The sequence below is a fragment of the Cavia porcellus genome, unplaced genomic scaffold (genome assembly GCF_034190915.1).
Source record: "Cavia porcellus strain 051 isolate PalLab524CR breed Dunkin Hartley unplaced genomic scaffold, mCavPor4.1 scaffold_4, whole genome shotgun sequence".
In the NCBI taxonomy this organism is placed as follows: domain Eukaryota; kingdom Metazoa; phylum Chordata; class Mammalia; order Rodentia; family Caviidae; genus Cavia; species Cavia porcellus.
Genome location: NW_026947487.1, coordinates 99,791,939 through 99,816,073, shown reverse-complemented (window position 1 = coordinate 99,816,073; position 24,135 = coordinate 99,791,939). Strand labels below are relative to the sequence as shown.

At 51.0% G+C, this 24,135-nt stretch overlaps 1 protein-coding gene across 2 annotated transcripts in view; it reads left to right on the top strand.

The window, feature by feature from the left end:
- The window catches only part of Atp6v0d1 (ATPase H+ transporting V0 subunit d1), a 44,120-nt gene extending 20,405 nt beyond the window's left edge, over window positions 1-23,715 (top strand). The window contains exons 2-8 of one of the 2 annotated variants that reach the window (XM_013154864.3): window positions 9,286-9,457; window positions 17,621-17,799; window positions 19,188-19,312; window positions 22,451-22,528; window positions 22,676-22,852; window positions 22,964-23,041; window positions 23,136-23,715. In XM_013154864.3, the coding sequence (XP_013010318.1) occupies window positions 9,286-9,457; window positions 17,621-17,799; window positions 19,188-19,312; window positions 22,451-22,528; window positions 22,676-22,852; window positions 22,964-23,041; window positions 23,136-23,297 (971 nt within the window). In that variant the 3' untranslated portion in view covers window positions 23,298-23,715. The remainder of the gene's footprint in view (window positions 1-9,285; window positions 9,458-17,620; window positions 17,800-19,187; window positions 19,313-22,450; window positions 22,529-22,675; window positions 22,853-22,963; window positions 23,042-23,135) is intronic. The other variant, XM_003472019.5, reaches the window with a different exon arrangement.
- Window positions 23,716-24,135: the final 420 nt, after the last annotated feature.

Below are 24,135 nucleotides of genomic sequence, written 5' to 3'. Positions count from 1 at the left end.
TCATGAGTATGTTACACAGGACTAACCTGGAAGGTCACTGCTGCTACTGCCTTCTCTGGTGCAGAGCTCCTGATTCAAGTCTCTTCACTCTGCTGAGCTTGGTTATAGAATGAATCAACTCTGCCCTTGGCTTGGGTTGCTCTGTGGATTTTCTGTGAACTGCAGGGAATGGTGCTGTATGCAGAGCAACATGGCCTTTCAGGCATGAAAGGCTTGATCCTTGAGCCCATCCGCAGGGCCTTGGTCAAAGCAAAATGAGTATTTCTTACTTCCATTTTTTGGGTTGGTGCTATGAGCAGTAGAATTGGCAGAATACCCCAGGCAGAATCCTGGCTTAGTCTCACTGAGCCTGACCTAGCTTAGTCTCACTGAGAACAGCTCCTGGGGAACTCTAGGACTGCCTTTCACCCCAGTCTGAGGGAGCTTAGCTTTCCTTCATGTTTTTTCTTCAGAGACCTGTGCATATTAGAACAGGAGCCCAGCATTAAGGACTGGCAGGATTATTTGGATGGTATGAGCCAGCAGAAATGGGAACTAGATATGGATGTAGGCCAGCTTTTGAGCACAACTCACTGCCAGTACTTACCTGTGTTAGCTGGTACTTAACCAGGCCAGGCCACTTTACCTGTCTGGTATCCAGATTCATCAAACTCATGTCTTTGGTTTTTGTTTTATTTAGTTTTGTCCTGGGAATTGAACTTACGACCTTGCACTTGCCAGGCAAGTGCTTATGCCACTGAGCTATATCCTCACCCCAACTCTTTGGGAAATGCAAAGCAGCCCTTTAACCTCATGATTTCTCTTTCTGACTCTGTCTCTGTCTTTGTTTTTGTTTTTTGTTTTTTGGAGATACAATCTTGCTGTGTAGTTCAGGCTGACCTTAAATTCACTGTGTAACCCAGGGTGGCCTCAAATTTGCAATAATCTGCCTCAGCTTCCTGAGATTACAGATGTGTACCACCATGCCTGACAACCTGCAGATTCTGTAACTGTAGTAGAGACCTGGGAAGTAAAGTACTTGCTCAAGGTCAAAGTGCAGTGTGGCAGCAGAGGAGATATGGCTCCCTCTCAGGTTGAATCACCGTCTCTGGATTCTTAGGCTAGACTCTGGCTGTGAAATGTAGGAAAACTACCCTGTAAGCCCCGTGTCTTTTGGGACCAGCCAGTCCTGGGGAGCCTTAGGGTCTAGGTGAAGAAGGCTTGGTGAGGGTTGCCCAGTTCAGTTGTTAGATCTCCATTCTGTCAAAACAGACCTTCTTGGAACTTGCCCTGGGTGCAGCAGTAACCAGTTCTGCATTCCCCTTGGCACACGAGACTAGCGCCTGCCTGGCACCCTCCTGTCGGATGAGTTGATTTCCTCATGGGATGTAAGAGATGTTTTCATTGTCCTGGTAGCAGGTGCATGGTGTTCCTGAGAGCATATAGGTAATTATATAATTATTTATGGCTCCATTGCTACCTACCATCTGTTCAGGAGCAGAGAATGGGGTGATAAACCCAAGGCACATTTCCTGCTATCTCTAGGACATAGGGTGTGACCATCCCCCTGGATCTAGATCCCTGTACCTATTGTTGGGGGGTGCTTGTGGTATCAGCTTGGTCACTTCTGTGGGTCAGCCCTGTCTCTCCTGCTGCCAATCCCTTTCTTCACTTAAAAGCCTCTAGTGTGAAATAAAATGCAGGTCCAGAGACCAAGGAAGGAGAACTTACCGTCCTTTCACTGCAGGGGCCTTGCCTCATGCCAACTGAAACCTAGTAACTGGCATGCAGTGTGCCAGCAGTAGACTCCACGTTCTTCCTAAGCCTGCTGGCAGGGGCTTCCCATTGGCTACCTTACTACACCGCCTGCTCCTGGGATCCTAGGGCTATACATCAGGGGAACCCAGGGTTTGGCAGGTGGGAAAGAGTTGGTTTTAGCTTATGTCTTCCTAGGCCCCTACCTAGAGCTCTGTATGATCTTGCTGGTAGGTGAGATGACGTGTTGGCTTGGGGATAAGCATCTTGGATCAGGAGTAGCTGAGTGTGACCTGTGTGTTTGCATGCCCATGCTGCACAAGCTCCCTCACAGATTATGCCAGGGAGGAGAACATGCTAGAGGTTTGGAGAAAGTATTGGGTCAGACTGTAGGAAGGAAAAATGGGCCATTCTGTGGGGGCTACGTAGCCCAGCTTGAAAAGCAGCCCAGAGCAGAGAACATAGACCACTGGGCTGAGGGTGTTAATTGGGAAGGTTTGGCTAAAGTTCTTATCAGAAGAGATGGCATTTATACTACCAGCTCAGTTCATTGTCTGCGCAGGTGTCCTGAGGTACAGGTGGCACAAGGGGTGGGCACTGCAGATACAAATCAACAACCTGGAGCCCAAGTTCAGATACATTCCACAAGCTACACAAGGCTAACCTGTAGGACAGAGTTTAAATCCTCAAGATTTTCTCTCCCCAGCCACAGATAGCTGCCTAAAGAAACCAGTGATCTGACAGAAATGGTTTGTGAGGGTTCAGGGTTGTGACATGGCCAATGGAGGGTACCTGCACTAGGCAGGAGAAGGGACCCAGTATATCCCAGTTGGGGGTAGTAGTGCCAAGGCTCTGGATGGTGAAGGGCAGGTGACATATGAGAGAGAAGGCAGAGCTGATATTTGCTGGGAAGACTTGGAATGCAGGGTTAATCAATCACTTGGTGTTATATAAGGTTTCGGAGAGTCAATGATGGACCTTGGCAAAGGACTGGCTTCTAAACAGTATGCTTAATCTGTTTGAGGTCTCAGGTAAACTGAGGGTTAACATTCCCATGCTGTGGCTCTCACAGAGTTCCAGATATGGTACTCTGATTCTGCAGATCCAGTTAGCCAGTGTGCACATCTGCTTTGGAGCTGATGTGAAGAGGGCTTCCCTGTCTCTTAGGCCCTAGGAAGAGATTCAGGTGTAGCACATTCACCCAGAAGGGGAAGGGTTGCCCAGGCTCTATTGGATCATCAAGGTGACCATCTCTCCACTTCTTTTTGTGTCTGAGTTTTCCTGTTTTGAGCCCCTGGAAGTCATAATATTGGAGGTAGAGCCCAAGTTCTTCAAAGCAGATCCCTCACTTGTCTGGGTCCCAGGACATAGGCCCCATAGCCTTACCATCCTTGCAGGGAGTGGCAGAGTGGGCACCGTAGCCTCTAGGGAGCATGTTCTTACATCTGGTTTCATTCATTGGGCTACAATTCCTGAAAACCCCTGAGCTCCCCAGGAGAGCATCATTGAGTAACCTCTGGAAAAGCAGAAGTGAAGTCTGGGAACACATTGTCCTCTCACACTCTATGGCCAGCTGGCCAGCAGGATCCCTCCATGGGCCATGAGGCCATGGGTGAGGGTAGAGTTCGAGCCTCCCCGCCTACTATGCTGGGCCGGGAGATGCCTCTGTGCTACTGTTCCTTGGGGAAAATGTAATTGATCCCCTAGAGTGGGCAAACACCCTCCCTTCCTGCCTCTCTGGGCCTTTGGGGAGGAGCTGCAGAGGCCATGTACTACCTGCCCCTAGGAGTCTTATGGGGATTGAAAGATCCCTAAGGTTGGCAGGAATGGAGAAAGCTTTTAGGAAGTGGGTGGGGGCTGTCCAGTTGCCACCTCTCGACCTGACGGGTTAGCTGCCAGGTCCATATTTTGCCCCACTCAGAGCAGAGAGCAGTAATTAGAGTGGGAATCCTCGTGCTTAACTAATCAGGATCCTGGAGTAAGTGGTGCCAGCTGGGGTTAGGGCCTTGCTGCTGAAAAGCCCTGGCCAGGAAACAGGATTAGGGATAGTTAGGGGCTAGTAGGACACAGGTGGTAGCTGTGAGGCCAGCTTGAAGCTAGTGTAGACTAAGCCCTGAAAGAAATAGACATATGCTAGGCAAGCATTAGGCGCAGCCTTCCTGGCCGAGCACCATTAGAGAGCTCAGCTGGACCCTCCTGGAGTTGGGGCAGTTGCGTTTGATGCAGACAGCCTCAAGGTGGATAGGGCTGCCCTGTAGAGAAGGGAAGGCCGGGGCTTTCACTTTCCAGCTTGAGGGGGTGTGTCTTTCCATTCCAGCCTCTGAACTTTAAGGGCTTCTCTCTAGGGCAGCTTCCTTGGAGTATGAACTGAGAACTGAGATGACAGAAGGGTAACTGTAGCCAGGGAATAGCACTGATAGGCCAGAGAATAAAAGGTCGAAGCCTGTGAAGGAGGCTATAGGAGGAGACAGAACTTTAGCCTTCGGGCCATGGGGTCCCTGAGTAAAGGTGACAGAGACACATTAGAGTTGGAGGATTTCACTTTAGGGGAAGATTTGAAGAGTAGACCTGGGAGCTATGGCTGAGATGTGAAGTGGAGCCTGGGTATTGTTGAAAGATGGAGTTGAAGGGGTTAAAGTCATCAGAGTAATGAGGATAAGAATTCAGGAGGCAGAGGAGGTCTGGGAAGGTCACAGGGGCAAGTTGCTGAGGGCAAGACCTAAGCCTTAACTAAAAGTTGGAGACACTGGAAAGTGAGTTGGTCAGTTTCTTCTGAGTGGGGTTTAGGTCAGACTGTGGAGAGAACTTCTCAATAGCAACATCTTTTTGAACATGAGAGATCAGCCTCTTAGGAAGTCTTTTGCTGTGAGAGATCCCAATCTGGCCAGACAGTCTTGGTGCTGGGCCACTGATGGGAGGATTTAGGGTAGACAGCTGGGCTTGTGGGCAGACCAGAGAGGTTCCCTGGGGTCTCCTCCAACCAGAAACTGCTCATGCCTTGCTTGGGCACATCTGCGCTTCTCAGGAGTCATCATGGATGTTCTTGAGGCCAGGCTTTTGAGCCTAGGGCCCAGAGGAGAACTAGCTTCTGTCTTCCCAGAGCCCCTGCCGTCCTCGGCTGCCCTCGGGGGCTGGGCCAAGGATGGGTGGCCAGGTCTCCCACGAAGCTCTCTACAAGTTCCAGGCCTCTTCTGTGTTTAGATCCCGCCCTTAGTCACGTCCCCTCCTCCGCACCCCTCAGAGAGAGCAGGAAGCTGGGGAGGAGAGGGCGTCCTAACCGACCTTGTCCTTGCCCTGGCCAGGCCTATCTGAAGGGCTGCTGGCTGCCAACCACTAAATCTGGGCGCCAGGTTTCTGCAGCAGGGTCAGAGCTGGTTTAGAAGCCTTGTGTGGTCCCCTCGTGGGCGAGCTGAGGGATCAGCCTGCCTGCCTTCCTTTAAGTCGCCTTCTTGGCTGGCAGACTGTCCCTTTTCCCTGGGTCAGAGGGAGATGTGGGGCTTGGCCAGGGAAAGTGGTCTGGAACGGCCCTTTGACATCATCCCTGGGGGCTTTTAAAAATGAGTTTCCTGGTAAGGAAGACTCCTCTGGCCTTGGGCAGGAGTCTCAGTAGAGTCTCCCGGGTTTGCTCTGATCTGACAAACGCCAGCAGAAACCACCCGGCTGCCTGCATTCCAGCAGTGCTTGGAGCCATGGCTTCCCCAGATGCTGCATCAGCAGAATGCAGCAGCCAAGGCACTGGAGTGTTTGCTCTGAATCCAGTGCTAAGCCCCAGGGGTGGAGAGTGTGCAACAAACTCCCTGGTTGGCTCTGCACATTCACATGCACACATTTCTTGCTTCTCTAGGAATGGCTGGTACCACGAATGATACCAGAAGGACTCATCTGAGTCATGACAGTCTAGGCCAGTAATGGTGAACCTTTTAGAACTTTCAATGATGCAAGTAGCTGCCTGCAGGATGTATGCCATAGGTTTTCCACCACTGTTCTAGGCCTATGATTGACAGGTGGGTTGTGAGTGTCCAGGTGGCCTGCAAAGCCAGCTCGTTTGCCACTGCTGAATAGTTTTTTAGGATTAGTGGTTGTTTGGGGAGCTGAGTCCATACCTGAAGGGCCTGACCTTGGCTGAGGGCTGCAGCAGAATGTGGTCAGGGAGATGGAGAATAAGGCAGGAGAGAGACCAGTGCTGAGGAGAAGACCAAATCTACCAGGCCTGCACCTCATCCTGTCTCTTTTATACCCCAGTGGTGGGACTATGGGCAAGACTCTGGTTTTGTCTGATTTCTCATTGCTAAATCTGTAAAATGGGCACAATTGGGAGGTCTGGCACAAAAGTTACTCTTGGTATAGGATTGAGATATAACATGCTCTATGTGTTTTTGGTTAGAGGGATCTGGGTGAGGACTCCCATCTGATCAATGCCAGATACTGGATGGAGAGTCATTAGGGTCTGGAGAGGGGAAGGAGTGCTTGGCAGTGAGGAAGTTGCTAAGCTAGGCTTCCCAGGGAGAGAAGCCATGTGAAGCAAAGGTGGAGGCTGGGGCAGAGGAAGTTTTGACTGTGTTGCTGGAGAGCTGTTAGTGGGAGGTGACAGCTTGCCTGGGGAAGCCTCCCAGCAGAATGCACCAGCCTCAGAAGGTTAGGGTGTGCATAATGTCTGGAGATGCCTGCTGCTCCATTGCTTTGGATAGGAGGGATCAGTTGGGTAGGCTAGGTTTGGGGCTGGACCTGCTGTCCCAGGGAATAGTGGGATCACTAGCAGGAGGGCCCCACCCAGAAGAATGAATTTTGCTCTGGATCCTCTATGCGTATATCTGGCTTGAGAAAGGCTCTCAGCTGGCTACTGTGGCTGAGTGGATAAATCTAGTTTGGTCTCACAGCCATCTTTGCCAGACACTCTGACCAAACCTTGGTTCCAAACTGCTGTCTGCTCTGCAGCCTCCCCTCCTAGACGTTTTGGCACTTGTCGACCTTGGACCAGAACCCCCTGCCCACATTAAAAGACTTGTACACAAGACAAATCTAATCAAGGATTAAATTTGTCTTCTGAAGCCTATTTCTAGAGGTAGAAATATAGGTAATATATTGTTATAAGAGTAACCATCAATTATAATTAAGAATTTAAAAAAACAGTAGAAGTAGCTGCACATGATGTCGTCTGCTTATAATAGTAGCAATCAGGAGGCTGAGGCGGGAGGATTACCTCAAGTTTGAGGTCAGCTTAGACTACATAGCAAATTCAAGACCAGCATGAACTACAAAGCAATCCCCTGTCTCAAAAAACAAACCAAATACATGCACACACACCCCTGTAGAAGCTGGGCATGATGATTTATGTCTATAATTCCAGCACTTAGGAGGCTGAGACAGGAGAATTGCTGCAAGTTGGAGGCCAGTCTGGGCTACATAATGAGTTCAAGGCTAGCCTTTGTCTCCAAAAAACAAAAACATGCCCCACCAATTGAATAATCAAATGCTGTTACAACCTAAGTATTACTGAGCAAAGCACCAAGTATTACTGAGTAAAGCACTTTTCTGTCACCAATTCCCACTCCAGAAGTAGCTGGGGTTGGCCAGACTGGTAAGGATAGGGAAGAATAGCCTCCCACAGCAGGGGGCTCATTCTAGATGCCTTAGGGTAAAGATGTTCACATTTTCCTGGTAAAGAGGCAGTGGGATCCTTGGTGTAGATTTGGACTGGTGGCCTCTTCCTGCTCTGCCTAGCCTTCTCTTCTATCCCCTTTTGTCACCATGGGAGAAAATTAGATGTGAACTGCAGAGTGAGAGTGAAGACGAGTTCCTCCTGCAGACCTTAGGAGGTTGAAGTCCACTCTGAGTGCCTGGGAACTACAGAGGCTGAGTCATGCAGGTAGAAAGTGTCCATTCTTGCAATGCCCACATCCTTCCTCCACGTGCTCTCTTCCCGATTGTATCCAAGGTACACTGTTTTCTTGTTGAGGATTAGCAGGGAGGGCATCACAGAGGTCCTCTGAGTCTGTAGAGGTGTTGCAAGCTCCACTTGTCCTTCTGTGTTAAGCTGTTCAGGGTTAAATTGGCCTTCTGGGCTACAAGAACATCCCAGGAAGGGCTTGATCAGGAGGCCATGTGGAAGTGTCTTCAAGTATAACCCTTCCTGACAGTCCTCAGCAACCTTCTCCTCACTGTCCTTCATAGTGCCATCACCAGTCTAGTGTCCCCCTTATCAAAACCCAGCAGTAACTCTTCTGCCTACTTTCTTCGCTTATTCACTCTGCAGTAATTTACTGGGTGCACACCAGAGCATCTGTGTTCTAGACTCAGTATCACAGTGACCCTGAAGTTCCTGTCCTAATGGATCTTATGTGTCCTGCATTAGATAATATAGTTCTACAAAGAAAAAGAACAGATTGATGGGCTGAGGAGAGGCCTTGGAAGAGATTGAAGAGAGACCTGACAGGAGGGAGGGAGTCAATCACCCATTTCTAGGCTAGGGGACAGAAAAGTTCCCTGAGAGGAAGATGTGACTGGGGAGAAGAAGAATCAGAAAGGCAAGGAAGTAATGGTGAAGTGATCCATAGTGATCCCACCCTGACAGTGACTCTCATTTCAGGTAAAATAGCAGCATGAGATGGCACACACTTAAAATCCTAACTGCTGGGATATTGAGGCAGGAGGATCAAAAGTTTGAAGTCAGTCTGGGCATCGTAGCGAAACCTTGTCTCAACCAACATAAATTTTTTTTTTAAAGAAATAGGGCTGGTAATATAGTTTAGTAGTAGAACAATTGGTATGTGAGGCTCAATCTCTGATACTAAAACAAAGATTACTTTGGTTGCTATGGAGAGAATAGCAACTAGTCCTGGGGACAGGGACTAGGACAGAAGTCAGGGGACTGGTTATGGAGTACTCTTACCTGTCTTGCCTCACACTTCCACATGGCCCTATTCTGTCTCTCCTTCCTTTTTCCTTACCTCTGTCCTAAAGGCTTAGGAAAGCTCTTAGGATTGGCCTACCTGCCTCCAACCACAGCCTAGGGAACCCCATCTTTCCTCTTAGGCCAATCATTCACCTTCAGATCCCTTTTCACTCATGTTGCCCTCCTGGTGTTCCTCATGTCTGCTGTATGCTGTATGCTGTGGCCCAGCTTAGCATGGCCTTCTCTTTGGCCTAGTTTGGTCCCCACTCCCCTGTACGCCCACAGTTTTGATTGTCTTTCTTTTATATGTCTATGTGGCTTGCCTTCCCAACTCTGAGGCCCTAGAGGGCAGGGCCCATGATGTATTCTGGATCTCAATGTGAATAGTACCTCGGGTTGGGGTTTCCCAGCCTTGTCATCTTGTGGCATAGTTGTTATACTTGTGTTTGTAACATGTGGCCCAAGGGTCTGGGGAATTTCTAGAGCCTTATTCTGGATGCCAGCAGAGAGATAGAAATCAGGGTAGTATTAGCAGGACTAATACTACCTTGGGGAAAAGGTTGGGGAAAGACAAGCCCCAGAGTAAGTTAGGGATGGGCACTTGGGGTACTGGGAAGGTTCTGCGAGATGAGCCCTCAACCTCTACCTTTGTATTTCAGACTTGAAGTTGCACCTGCAGAGCACAGACTATGGCAACTTCCTGGCCAATGAGGCCTCACCTCTAACAGTGTCAGTCATCGACGACAGGCTCAAGGAGAAGATGGTCGTGGAGTTCCGCCACATGAGGAACCATGCCTATGAGCCTCTTGCCAGTTTCCTGGACTTTATTACGTGAGTAAGCCCTGCAGTACTGGGCAAAGTACCCATATGTACAGGAGCTGGCCCCAGTGTGGCTTAGGCTAGCGGACTTAGTGTCTGTCAGCTGTCAGGCTCTGTCAGCCAGCTGTCGTTGACTATTGCCTTCAGAGTCCTCCCAAACTTTGTAAATGGACAAACCATTCAACAACTCTGGACCTGCAGGTCACAACCCATAAAGTGGAGTCACCAGCTCTTTTTCTCCAGTGTTAGAGAGATTGAACTAGGGAAGTTGGGAGTCCTTTTTTTTCACTTACCTTGTAGCATCCACACTAAACACTCAACAGACCCAATCTCCCATGCTGGCATCAAGGTTCAGGGCTCTGAAGAAACCAGTTATTAGGATGGAGTATGCAGGCTCTGTGGCCCTGTCTGGGCTGCCATGCATTCTCCATCTATTCTGACCATAGCTGTAGTCTCAGGGAGATTGAGTGAGGGTATAGATTGGCAAGGATCAAACAACCTTGCTGTCTTTCCCAGTTCTGGCCCTAGCCTCCTGAAGCTCAGGTGGGCAGGCACCTCCAGTTTATAATTCTTATCTGGACCAGTTTCTCTATCATGACCCTTTGGGGACTCAGGGTGGGGCCACTCTCCCTGCACTAAGTCCTAGAGAAGCTGAGCTAAAGAGAGGACCCTGGGACCTAAAGGTTGGGGGAGGGCACTTGGATCAGGCATCCTCTATGCAACATGTGTATCTGTGGGTGGGAGTAGGGAAGCGCCCTCTGCAGGGATGGCTCAGGAGCCATGAGCCGGAACCTGGTGACAAAGAAATAACCCTAGGCCAGGTGGCTACTCCATGCAGGTGGTGAGCAGAGGCATAGTCAGTGGTCAGTCTCTATGAGCATACTCTGTATTGATGGTGCATGACTGGTTTTGTAGAGGGGCATTTCCCTGCACTCTTCTGAGTGTTTTGTAGCTTTTCCCATTCCTTGATTATGGTGTTCCTACCCTTTTCCTTGAGAGTAGGCATACTGTCCTACTTTTCCTGGCAGGGATGGGGTTAGATGCCTTCCCTCTAGCCTGATTTCCACCTCCAACAAGCAGCTGCCACTGGCACAAGATCTTGCTCAATTGAGGGCTTTATCCAGAGGGTTCCATCCTTGGGTAAGAGCCACAAGCTGGGGCACTTAAAGTACTCAGGAAAACTGCTCAAGCTGGGAAGTAGGCCCTCTCCTGGCCACAGACCTTTTTTTCCAGAGACTTCCTTACTGTCCTTGCTGGGCCATACCCACACTGCTTGGTCCCTATTGACACATTGACATATACCTATTTAGGCAAGAGGCTAGAGGTGGAGTATATCCTGTGCTGTCTGTCACATTTGGGTGTTGGGGGTCACAATGCAGTATGCCACCTTTCACCCGACCCATGGTCTAGGCCTGTGTGTCCCCTGCTCTAACACCAGAACCAGGGACATACTAGGAAGCAGACCATTTATTGCCAGTCTAAGCTAAAGGTAACTTTAGCTTATTTACACAAAGCTCTTTCAGCTTCTTGGTGGATGTTCAGGTTTTGCCAGCTAGGAAGGCTAGGGGAGGCCTAACCCCATGCCAGTGGTCAGAGGGTAGAAATCATTCTTCTTGTTGCCCACTTGCCCACCTGTCTTTGCCCTAGTCCCCAGTGTGTCCTGGTGTCAAAATGCCAGGCTCCAAAACTAGAGAGAGCTCTGAGTAGGACTGAGACAGAGTAGTTGCCAGCTCTTTGCTGGAGATTGGCTACAAGCACCAAGTGTATTTAAAGCAGCCAAACACTATCCTGTGGCAGGCTGTCTGAATCTGTCACTTTCCCCGCCCCTTCCATTCATGGGTGATTGTGGCTTACAGCCTTCTTGTCCACTTACTCCTGCTCTCACTTGAGGAGAGCTCAGCGGCCACGTGTCAGCCTGTCTGAGCCTGTGGCTGCTTGTTCTCCAACCCCATCATCTCCAGTGACCTGCTCCTCTGCTCTCCAGTTCAGCCATCCCCACTAACGGCTGCCCAAAGCCATGTCACTACCTGGAAATGCTCCACCCCGAAATTGCTGAGTCAGGCACCCCTCTCTACCAACAGACTTAAGATCTCCAACCCACTATTCGGTCCCTTGGGAGACATGGGTTCCGGACTCAGCAGGACACTGGCTGTACTCCCCTGCTGCCCCCCATCTTCATTTCCCACCCTCTGCAGCTGAGGTTCCCTGGTTCATCATTCTAGCTCTCTTCTGCCAACATCCGCAGCAGTCTTGGCCGCCCGACTTATGGTCCCACCCAGCTGGCAGCCCCCCAGCCCTGGAGGAGTCCCAGCAACCTCCATCCTGGAGCTGCCCCACCCCCACCTCCAGTGCTGGGAGCAAAGCTGGGGAAGCTGGCTATTAGGATGGACGGGTTATCCCTGCTGCCAGACATGCATGTGTACCCAGTCAGTGAGCCTCAGCTTGTCTTTGCCCAGTAGCCTCTTGCTGTCCCAACTCAGCATCCTGCAGCCCACCCCCCCAATGGTGAGAAGACTACCTCCCATCTTAAACATCATCCTTCTCCTGCCCCAGCGTCTTCTCTGGGCAGATGGCCCACTTCCTCCTCCACAAAGACAGTAGAAGCCAGTACGTCTCTTAGCACTGCTTCTGCGCTCTGCTCCTGAACACCATTCCAGTGGAAGAAGAAGCACCCTTCTGCTCTGAGGTCCTTTCACCAGTGATCTGAGACCCCTCGCCTTACTCCCTAGTTACTGAGTGGTCACTCCTGTCTGAATAGCCACTTCCCCTTGCACATCCCTTCCTTTACTTCCTGATGCCATTCTCCAAACTAACACCATCACAGACCCATCTTGTGAGTCTTAAACTTTAACATTCCCTAACTGTTCTGTCACCTCCTTATCATCTTTCAAGCCTCTAGTCAACTTCTATCACCCATCACTCTACAACAAGGCCCTGGCTTGGGTCACACCTAGCGGTCATGGAGATGTGGTCTGTAGGCCTGGTTGCTAGGTAGTGTATGGCCCCCACCAGTCTCCCCTCATGTTTTCTCTCTGATTTAACTCTTTCCTCTCCAGCTGTTCTTTTTACTCTACTCTGCCCCATCAAGTCATCCTAGGTAAAAGAAGTATTGCAGAAAAGGATCAAAAGCCTTCCTTTGCAATCTGTACCAGGGGGCTCCCCCAGACTGGGAGTTCATGGCTGGTTTCCCTGAGAGGGTAGCTACTTGGCTGAGGGAAAAAGTATTTTATGGAAAAAATTAGGAGAGCAGGATCCAGGTTGATCGAATCATACATGTCCTAGTAGCAATCATGGAGCCAGTGACCCTGTTACCCTACAGAAAGCTACCTAGTAATGTCCAGAGGACATACACAAAGAGGAGAGTGCAGCCTTCCAGGAGGTAGAAGTATCACCAGAGACCTGTTCTGTGCTATGGCTGTCCACAGACAAAGCTGGCTCAGCTGGAGATAGAGGCAGCTCCCTTTGGAGCTGCCCCTGGATGGCTGGAACAGGCTTCTACAGGAGATACTGAGTTCCCTGTTTCTGAAAGTGTGTGGGCAGAAACTGGTTAAGGCTTCCTCTGCCCTTCTGTGTGAAACTGTGCAGTGCTTGTGTTGATTGCAGCCATCACACAAAGCCAGTACCTGCTCTGGGCCAGACTCAATGTCAGGAAGGAAATGTGTGGATACAGGGCAATGATGTGAGCAGAGCCTGGAAAGGTCTGAGCAGCCTCAGCAAATGAGACTGGGGTTACAGGTGGCTTCTCGGCATTGAGAGGACTCCAGGATCAGGTGGGGATGGAGAGATCATTTGAAAGAGCGGGTGGTCATAGTGGAGGCAGCTGCCTCGTGTGGGGCAGACAGTCTAAGTGATCTGGGCCCCCCTGAAGTAGACTGTCAGTGTGGAATCAGCTCAATTTCATGGTGTTAACATGTTAATATGTCATTGCACCAAGGGCTCTTGCCAGACCCAGTCATTAACTTTCTGTGTGACTTAGGATACAGTTTCTACCTGGGCTTTTTTGCCTTGGAGGAGACCTTGATCTGGATCATTTCATAATGTTTTACTGTAGGAGAGTCGACACCAGAAGAGAGGCTGGGGAGTTGCTTGTGGGAGTATTGGGCCTGGTCTCTGGAGACTACCAGCTTGGCCCGAAAGGCACTTGTCTTTGAATGTGTGAGAGTCTGTCGCAGGGGGCTTCCCCAGTACAGAGCACTTCCTGCAACCTAGGTGCCTATGGACAAGAGTCTGGGCATGGGAAATTGGTAACAACTTGGGGACCTGATGTCCCACATTTCTCCTGGGTCAGAAATATCACTGCCACCAGCTGGAGCAAGCAGCTAGAGGAAGGGTTTGGTCCAGGAGAGTGGCTTCAAGTCCCCAGCGTGCCTGTGGTTACATCTGCCATTCTTCCCAGAACATGTCACTTCGAACTTGGGCCCTGGTAAATCACAAAAAGACATTGGATTTCCATGGGCTTTCCTTTCCAGACGGCTTCCAGATGGCTGCATCCAGCTTGGTTTTTGTGTGGACTGCAGGGCTCTGCAGACTGAAGCCCTAGCCCTGCTGTGGTTTTGAGTACTGGGCTAGACATGGCCTCTGCTTGACGGAGAGCCAGCAACGACACTGCTTTAGACTTCAGGAGGTGTACTCAGGGAGAGTACCCAGGAGCTCAAAGTTAAGGCTCAAATTGGAAGAAAACCCAGTGGGCTTCTGAAGAGGAGCAAAATTTTAATGAGAGGATCAGAGCCTCTCTAGCTCTGTCATGTGGCACATTTCACATATTCTGATTGCAGAGAAGAAGCAAGACTTGAGATGGGTGTGCTGATGCTGTAGTGGGTATTTCTGTTCACTGTCTACCCTGGACAGGGATTTTAGGAATCTGACACAACTGAGTATAGATGCAAGCAGTTCATGGTATACATGCTAGAGCCCCTGGTAGAGACTGAGTAGATAGCTGGCGGGGGTTAAACCCAGTGATCATGGTCAGTGCAAGGACTGAGAAGTCTTGCCACTCCAGCAGGTGGCACCAAAGGCACAATGGAGAAGAAGGGTTGGCTAGGGACTCTGAAGGCTTCTTAGGGAAAATAGCTTCTTAAACTCTATCCTGAGCTTGGAGGCATCATTTATTTTATGCCATGCCACCATTTCAGAGGTAGTAGACAGTGGAGGGCCACTGGACTGAGGCATACAGATTCCCCCACCCCCACCCCACAAGGGGCTCTTTGGTGTGGTGGGCAGTCGGCCATCCACTCCCCAGCTGTCTTCCCCAGGAGGGAGACGCTGACCAGCTGGAACCTCATTCTCTGCTATTGAGGCCAAATGAGAGGAAGAATGGTGAAGTGGTTCTCTGGGGCCAGGGAGGCAGCTGCTAAAGCCAGGCAAGGAGGAGGAAGGTTTCCCTGCCTGTTAAAGGCCTCAGCCTTGTAGGGAGGTATAATGGCTGGGCCACATCACCCAGGCCTGTCTTGCCTCTCATCTCCCAGAAAAGAAGATTCTGGCCCTCACCAAGCAGAGGCCTCTGCGAGGCAACTTTGCAGTTGGCCCAGAGGGAGGGAGGTGCTGGGCCTGGCACCGGATCATCCAAGTCAGGCCTGGCTTAGATAGAAGGGGGCCTTGGAAGGGGCTGAGTGGCATGATTATGAGTGGCCCTTTACTTAGCCTAGCATTTTCTTCTGTACTCTGCTAAGGCTTGTAGCAAGTGATGCTTAGGGGAACCAAAAAGGGGGGTGTTTACCCGCCTCCACATGTGCTGTCAGGGTTGAAAAGTGAATCATAGCTGGCCTGTTCCACATCACTGGAGAGACAGCAGTGAAGCTAGACAGCAGTTTCTTCCCACAGGGCTGTCCTCTGAGGCTGGCCAGGATCCTCAGGAGTGCCACGGCATTTCCTTTAAGCCTTGACCCCAGCCTTGCCCTCAACCTAAACAGTTACCCTGAGTTGTGGAAGCAAGAGGGAGGTTTAGAAAAAGGAGACTAGTTTGTTGAGATCCCTCTGAGAAAAGAAAGCTAATGGGGAGTGTAGAGCTAGGGCATGGAGCTTTGGACTTGGGTGGAGATATATGGATGGTAGCTATGGGAACAGAGCTCCTCTGCCTTATTTTGTGACAGAGCTTGGTTCTGACCCCCTCTGGGTCTTTCTTTCTTGACAATGAGGCTAGTTGTGGGATCACTCAGATAATGTAGGTGCAAGGGATGTGCCATTGTTTTTCTATTTATCTAAAGGATGTGAGAGCATAAAAGAACCTCCTAAGGCTCAGGTACAGGTCTTTGTGACTGTCCCAGGGGACATGATGGCTACAGTGGGACTAGATGGGTGAAGATGCAATGTTGAAGGGTAGTGGGTGTACCCTGGGGTAAATAAGATGACACCACAAGGTCGTGTCAAGAACAGGAGGCTGTGCTGGCCAGAGAAGATGCAGATAGGAGCTGGAAGCCAAGGCACAAAGCTCTAGTGGGCTCTTTATAGCCCTTCTGTCCTTCCAGCTCTGTGGGACTGAGGAAGCGAGGCTGGCCATATGGGCCTCTTGGCTTGCAGCTGCAAATGGGCTTTGCCTGAGGGCCTGAGTCTGGGGGGATGTCTCTTCTCAGTGCACATCCCATAGCTGACCCAGCCGGACAGGGGATGGTTAGAGGGCAGCTGCCTGGCCATAGGCCCAGGAGAGCAGAGGTCAGAGCAGGGCGCCAGGCTGCATGGGAGCGGAGGGAGTGCACAGAAAGCAGGGGGAGTAGAGTTCAGGCCAGGACAGGAGCTGGAGCCTCCTCCTGTTGCCTTCCTGGAAGCCCCAGCGGGAGCACCCCAAATAGCCAGCCCTGGGCCACCATTTCGCTTCCCTTGTTCTTTTGGTACTAGACACTGCCTCCTACCAGGGCTTTCCCTCACAACCTCAGCACTAGGTGCTCATGGTCGTGTCATAAGGTAAGAGTCTACTTCTCACCCACCCAGAAACCTGGATGAGACCTGTGCTCAGGTCCCAACTCAGAGCAGCAATCTCCGCTTAGTTCTCACCCTTGTATGACCTCAGTCTGGCCTTTGAGGACATTCCCCTGAGGCCTTATGCAGCTGTCTTGTGCCCTGAGTTCATCCCTGGTTATAGGCTGAAAGATAATTGTGGCTGCTGCAGCCTGTGTCTGGAGCTCTCTCTCTTGATTTCATCTCCCTCACCACACCCTATAAGTGACTGCACAGAACTCTGCCTTAGCCCCTTTGAGCCCATGCCTTTTGTTTGGAGTCAGACCTTTGTCCTTTGCCAAGTCTGAACTGGGCAGCTCCAATCTCCCCAGCATCACAGCCCCCTTTGCTGTCCATTGACTCTCCGGAGCTGGCCTCCTGGAGGGCACATTCTAGGGGAATCCAACCTGTCAGATCCCTAGGGCTCATCCAGGGGCCCCTGGCCTCAACCACTAGGGAGGAGAGAGAGTGCTTTTCTCTTTTTGGAGCCATGCAGGCCTACCGGATCCAGGCCTTCATTCTAACCTCCTGTCCCCACTAGCTCCACCTTGGTATTTCCTGGAGAAATACCACTTCCCACTCCTCTCCTCCCCATCCTTTCCTCTCTTGCCCCCAGGGAGGCAGAGTCTCCCTAACTCCCAGCTTACATGATGCTTATAGATCCTTGGTGCTTGAGATGAAGACCCTAGCTTGGACTAAGCCCAGCCTCCAGGTACCCTTCTGCTGGCAGCAGTGCCCTGCCAATGGCTGTGCCCTTTCTTTGCCTCTGCTATTCCTGACCATGTTCAGTTCCTCAAATGTGGCGACATGCAGTGCAGGCCTCCAGGCCTTTACCTATACTGTTCCCTCTTCCCAGAACACACTTTCATCTCCCAGTCCTTTTACCTCCCAGGCTTCTGGCTACACTTGTCTCCCGGCCACACTGCCTGCCTAACCTCCATGTGCCCATGGTTCTTGTGTCCTGTTAGAACACTGTTCATACTTTGGAGCATTACCTATGTGCCAGTCCCTCAATGGGCCATGAATCTGCAAGGCAGAGGCCATGTCTGTCCTGTGCTTCTGGTGCTGGAGAAGGGGTGGACACTTGAGAGGATTTAGGGAGGGAGCCGTCCAAGGACAGAGCTGTTAGTGCCTGTCTGCAACACTTACAAGCAAGCACACACGTGGGGTTATTGATATGATGCTAGGCCAGGCCTTCTAAGTCCCTACCCCTTTGGGTTGCCCTGCTGTTGTCCGCCCCTACAGTTACAGCTACATGATTGACAATGTGATCCTGCTCATCACGGGCACGCTGCACCAGCGCTCCATTGCTGAACTTGTACCCAAGTGCCACCCACTAGGCAGCTTCGAACAGATGGAGGCCGTGAACATCGCACAGACACCTGCTGAGCTCTACAATGCCATTCTGGTGGATACGCCCCTGGGTGAGCTGCTGCAAGTAGAAGCAGGGTGGTATCTTAGCTCATCTCCTCAATGTGGGGTTTGTGGACTGCCAGGGGCAGCCTGAGCCAGAATATGAGACACTGCTGTTGACCTTTGTTCTTCCTTCAGCTCCCCTTTTATTCTCTCCTCTTTATTCCCTCCCGTACTATTGTTTTTGCTGGACCAGATCCGCTAGGTCTGACTTGAACTTACTAACTTTGGAAATAGTTTGATATTTTAGGGTGTAAAATAAGAGAGCAGAATTCATGGAGAGGAGAGAGAAGGGCTTGGTCCTTGTGAGAGCTCTGAGTGCCCCTAAGCAGCACCAGAGTGGCTGGTTGTCCATGAGACAGAGGAAGAAAGCAAACAGCTTCATTGAGCTCCATCAAGTAGGTCCCAGAGGCCAGGTCAGGCGACCCAAGGGGCCACTGTGCGGGTAGAAGGAGAGGCCAGAGCAGGATAGAGCACCCCGACTCCCCCTGGAAGTCTGGTAGACTCAGTGGTCTATTGGATGGAGAAACCACAGATGTCACAAATAGCCCAGAGCTGGTGCAGCAGGATGCAGGGTTCATGGTAGAGACCAAGAAAGGGAAGGGAACCAGGAGCTTCCTGTAGGACTCTACATAGGCAGTGCTGGTTTCTGCCTGCCTAGGAGTCTATAGAGGAGGCATGAGGTCTGTAACCAGCTTGTACTCTTATATCCAAAATCCTGAGCCCCAGGGTACCACTCCAGTAAGCCACCAGAGTTGAACTCAGGGCTCTAAGCAAAGAAGTCCAAGCTGTACCTGTTGACCTGGTCTTTCTGACTTTGCCAGTGACTCTGAACCAGCTCTGGGCTATTTGTGATTTCTGTGGTTTCTCCATCCAGTGGACTGCTGAGTCTACAGGCCTTCCAGAGGGAGAGGGGGTGCTCTATCCTGCTCTGGCTTCTCCTTCTACCGTTACAGTGGCCCCTTGGGTCACCAGTTCATGTGCACACAGCTGCTATACTCATTTCTTGTCCTAAGGAGAAGGCAAGTTTTTTAACTGTGGGCGTTAGGCCCCAACTCCACAGCTGCCCCTGGGGAAAGAAGAATCTCATGGGCTCTTATGCAAGCCTGTCTTTGGCATGGTCTGAACTTGGGTCAGCCCCAGTGGCGATTAGATCATGTTATGGCTGGCTGCCTCCTTTATAAATCAATTTTAGAGCAAGGAGGCAGGAAAAGCTCAGGTCAGTGTGCATGGCCCAGAGTATTACTCTGCCACTTGCAAGGCAATATCTCAGGCTGGTTGGGGGGTCCCCTAATACCTAGCCTAATGATCCTCTGTGCCCTGGAGGGTGGTTGTGCATCTTCAGGGGCCTTGCCTAAGCTACTTGCTCACCCCTCACACCCATTTCTTCCCTCCCCAGCGGCTTTTTTCCAGGACTGCATCTCAGAACAGGACCTTGATGAGATGAACATTGAGATCATCCGCAACACACTCTATAAGGTAGAGCCCTGCGTGAGCAGTGGGGGATTAGCCTGTTGGCAGGAGGTGAGAAGGGGTAGAGTGGGATGGTGATTTATGTGAGATATTGGGACAGCTGCACCAGGCTTTTGTCCCAGGGGCTTATCCACTCTTTTTCTGGCTCCTGTGATGGGTGGAAGGTTGCCTGGAACAGGTTTTCCATCCTGTGGTGCCTGCGGCGGGCTCAGATAAAATCAACAGGAGTGGCTGGCATTCTACCAGTTGGGCTGTCAGAGCTAACTCCTAGACAGCCACTCGCTCCGCATCCAGGAGGGTCACGAGCCACCACCCAGGCCATAGCCGTTGGACCTACCTGACCTGGGCTGTTGACAGCCAGGATAAGCATTTGAGTAGAGGCAGCAGTTTGTTCAGTTATGGTGGGAGGGATCCAGCCAGGCGTAGCCAGGTCCTTATTACCTTTTCAGGTTCAAAGCAAAACCTTATCCCACTGTCCTCATCCCGGTTCACCTGCTGCTTCATGGAGGGCTGTGGCATAGACTGACTGATCCCTTTGGACTGCTCTGGTGCAAAGAGATTAAGAGCCAGGGACCAGTTCAGTGTTTTGGAGACAGGCTGAGTTTTAGCTGTGATGAGGTACTGAGCTGTGGTAGGCGGTATTCTGGCACATGGACAAGCTGTGGGTAGGCCTTGAAAGGGGGCACTGGGCAAGGGACTTGCTAGTCAAGGGACCTGTTGACGTGACCATGAGACCTGCTGACCTAACCCCAAGAACATGTGGCTATCCAGTCTCCACAGTGAGGGTACTCTCTTCCCTTTTTGGAGCTATCTGGTTAGCATTCAGCTCTGCCTGAGCCTGGGTCCCCCAGAGACCTGGTCAGTATGCAGCGAGAAGATATGGTGGTAGATGAAGAGCCAGCCTGAGGTTGTGATGGTGTGGGCAGGATGATAGTACATGTAGAAGGAAGGCGCAGAACGTGGCCAGGTGGCGAGTGTTTGTTGTGGATGTATAGTTTCCATCTAGACAATAGAAGAGAGCTTCAGAGGAAGAGGTAGCAGAGGTAACAGAGTCAAGTTACCCAGCGTCTTGAATGCCAGGCCAGAGATTTGAATTTTATGCTGTAGGTAGGATCAAGAGAAGTTTCCAGCAGAGTAGAATTTGCTCAGGAAGCCCCCAGTGGTTTGCAGTGTGGAGGGCAAAGGAGAGACAGGGAGGTTACCCACCACTTTAATCCTTCAGACTCCCCTGACATCTTTAGGCACAATTGTCCTCATTTGTAAAATGAAGAAACTAAAGACTCAGAGAAGTAGGATGGTTGTATAAAACCACACAGTAAGTCACTGGCAGCACAAGGAATTACACCTGGCTCAGTTTGTTTGTAAAAGCAAGTACTGTCACCACCCTGCTGACATGGAGAAAAGCCAGCCTAGTAAGGGGAAGGAGAGAAAGAGAGAAAATGTGTGTGGGGAAGTACACATGTATATACACTCACACTCACACACACACACTACTTGTGCTTCTGCCCATCCAGCTGGCCTGTTGCCACATTCCCTGCCTCAAGACAGGGTAAGAGATATGGCTGTCCCTCCAACCTCACCCACACCCTCACTGGGCCTGACTGGTTTTAACTGGAGTCATTGGCAAGAACTGCCTAAGCACCTGCTAATAAATACTGACCCAACACTGCAGGCCCTGTGCCAGGACTGCCTGCCTGGCAGGCAATGTCCCAGCCTGATGGTCACAGATGGAAGATTAGGTAGACTCTCAGTCACCTGATAGGTGGGAACTGTAAGTAGCTGGTGCAGCAACCATGGGCTAGTAGACTCCAGGGGACAGGGCGGAGATGGGGAGGTGACCTTGGTACCTGGGTCTTGCCAGTTTCCTTATCTGTGCTAGCCACTAGAAGTAGCCTGATCTGCCTGCCTTTCCAACCTTGGAATCACTCTTTCTAGAGAGCACATGGGTAGATATATGAGGGTATGGAGTCCCAAGACTTGACTGGTGACCCTTACCCACCCCCCCATAGGAATTGCAAGGGGTAGATCTTGGGATTTTAATACAGCCAGTTTGTCTGGCCCCAAGGGACTGACTCCTGGAGGGACCAAGAAACACCTCCAAATTGTGGTAGTGGGGATGGCATCTGTCTGGCTGCAGGACCTCTGATTTCTGGCAGTCCTTTATACCGGGCTCTGCTCTTTTTCTCCACGCTGCTTATTCCTGACCTGTCCTAGTCTTTTGTTATCTGTTGTCACTCCCAAGCTCTATCTGAGGCTCAGCTTTTTCAGTGTTGTTAGCTGGGCTAAGCCTGGGCTTTTAGAATCCTGGGTCTTGTCTCATCTCTTGAAACAGCAAAGCCTCTGGGTCCAAGTTATCTGGAAAGCAGACCTCAGTGTGGGAAGCTTTTCATGCTACCCAGGCCCCTCTTCCAACTCAGAATAGATTGTGTCTATGGAGCCTGAGTTTCTGGAACCAAATCACAAGATAGGTCCTGGGAGTCTGAGTGAGGCCTGCAGGACCATAATGTGAGGAAAGAGGTCTGGTTGACTGTGAGTGAGAGGAAGGACCTGAAGTCTTGACTGACCTGTCCTTTCCTTGTGCCCAGCAGATTCAATTTACCTGCACAGGAAGTACTTGTTTTCACTAGTAGCCTGTGTGCCCAGCCATTGCACTGTGAGGCTGACGTCTGCATAGGCAATAACCATCCTTCATCACAAACTGGCCTGACAGTTTGGTTCCTGTAGTGTGATGCCCAAGGGCAGCCTGTGGGTTGGGACGAGAAGGTGTTTTCCAAGGTAGGATGCAGTGATGGCCATTGGATACTCATTCCAGGTCATCTCTGTGAGCTCTCAGGAGTAATCTTTCCTTACTAGCCCTTAGACATCAGCTGTTCTGAGACTGAGGAAGGAGAGATTTAGGGAGATTTTAAGGAGAAAAAGACAGAGGTCCCTGTGAGCAAGTCCTTTGTGAGAAGAGGCAGTAAGAACATGCAATGTTCTGTCACTCCTGGTTGGAAGGCAGCAGGCTACTGCTGCTTGGCTAATTAACTGTTGGAGTTGGTGATGTTTCAGGGGCTTTGCAAAAGAATTGCCTTTGCAGTCCCTACTATGAAAGGGGCTGGGGAGGGGAGGAAGAAGCTGCGAGTAAGGGCCTGACAAGTCTTGCCAAGTCTCTCTGCTCACACTGAGCAAGCTCCATGCTCTGCACAGGCCTACCTGGAGTCCTTCTACAAGTTCTGTACCTTACTAGGTGGGACCACAGCTGATGCCATGTGCCCTATCCTGGAGGTGAGTATCTGCCCACACTGACTCCCTACTGGTCCCCACTAGGTGGCCTGCCTACTGGTTCCCACTAGCCCTGCCCTAGGGGAAGCTCTGCCAACTGGCTCAGCCTTCCTTTTTTCCCTCTCTCCTTGCCTGTGAACTTCCCTACAGTTTGAAGCAGACCGCCGAGCCTTCATCATCACCATCAACTCTTTCGGCACAGAGCTGTCCAAGGAGGACCGTGCCAAGCTCTTCCCACACTGTGGGCGCCTCTACCCTGAAGGCCTGGCTCAGCTAGCTCGGGCTGATGACTATGAGCAGGTCAAGAATGTGGCCGATTACTACCCGGTGAGTTCCCTGACTGGCAGAATGGTGGGTGGCCATATTGACATTGCATGCCCCTTCCCCTAAGCACCCAACAGCCCATTCATGCTCATGTTTCTAACTATTCCCGGCCAGGAATACAAGCTGCTTTTTGAAGGTGCAGGTAGCAATCCTGGAGACAAGACCCTGGAGGATCGATTCTTTGAGCATGAGGTGAGCACAGGGCCTGCTCAGAATAGGGAAGAGTTGGTGGCAAAGGCCAGACTGGACTCACCCACCTATATATCACACCTGCCTCTGTCCACAGGTGAAACTGAACAAGTTGGCCTTCCTGAACCAGTTCCACTTTGGAGTCTTCTATGCCTTTGTGAAGCTCAAGGAGCAAGAGTGTCGCAATATTGTGTGGATCGCTGAGTGCATTGCACAGCGCCACCGCGCCAAGATTGATAACTACATCCCCATCTTCTAGCCTCCTGACCAAGTGTTGTGTATATGTCTGGGTGTGCTGTGATGAAGCCCATGGCTCACCTGCCTGCCCTGGGGGTGGGTAGCGCATTGTTGTAGGGGCCGGGCAGCTTCCCTGACACCTCCCCACCTTCCCACTCTTAGGTCTGAAAAGAGCTGGGCACTTTTCCCCGACCAAGAATGGACCAAGACCCCTCAGAGCATTGAGGCCCCATCAGCTCTGTTTACAGCCACTTACATGTCTGAAAAGCATGTGGTTACTTTCACATCCCTCTCTAACCTGAGAACCCTGGGGACAGTAAGAGCCTCCTTTTCCAGAGCCCTGGCCCATGGGAAGAATAGACTATGTATATCCTTGGGGCATGGGGAAAGTAGTTCTTCCTTAGCTCTGGACCTGAGACAATAAAACTGCCCTAAGACCACTGTCTGTTGTCTCCTTTGGGTTCTAGTAACCCTCCCAGGTCCTCAACTTCCCTCATGACTATACCGTGTGAACTCAGCAGCCCAGATGTTTCAGATCGGAATTACCTAGACTGGAGCTCAGGTACAGAGACAGGCTTGCAGAGTTGGGTTCTGAGGGCTTCCAAGACTCTTTATTATAGTTGTACTGAGCCCTACAACTCTCTGTGATCATGACCACTGTCCTCATTTCATTATGAGGAAATCCAAACATAGGTTTAAATGATTTGCCTGGGGTAAATGGAGGAGGCAGTACATGAGCCAGGGTATGCCAGGGGAGCCCAGTCAAGCCTGTGCCCAGAGCCCTGCTCCTCATGCTGCTGAACCCCGTGAGTTCTCCATCTGTGCCATACAGCCACACCCCATCACCTAGGTAACCAGCA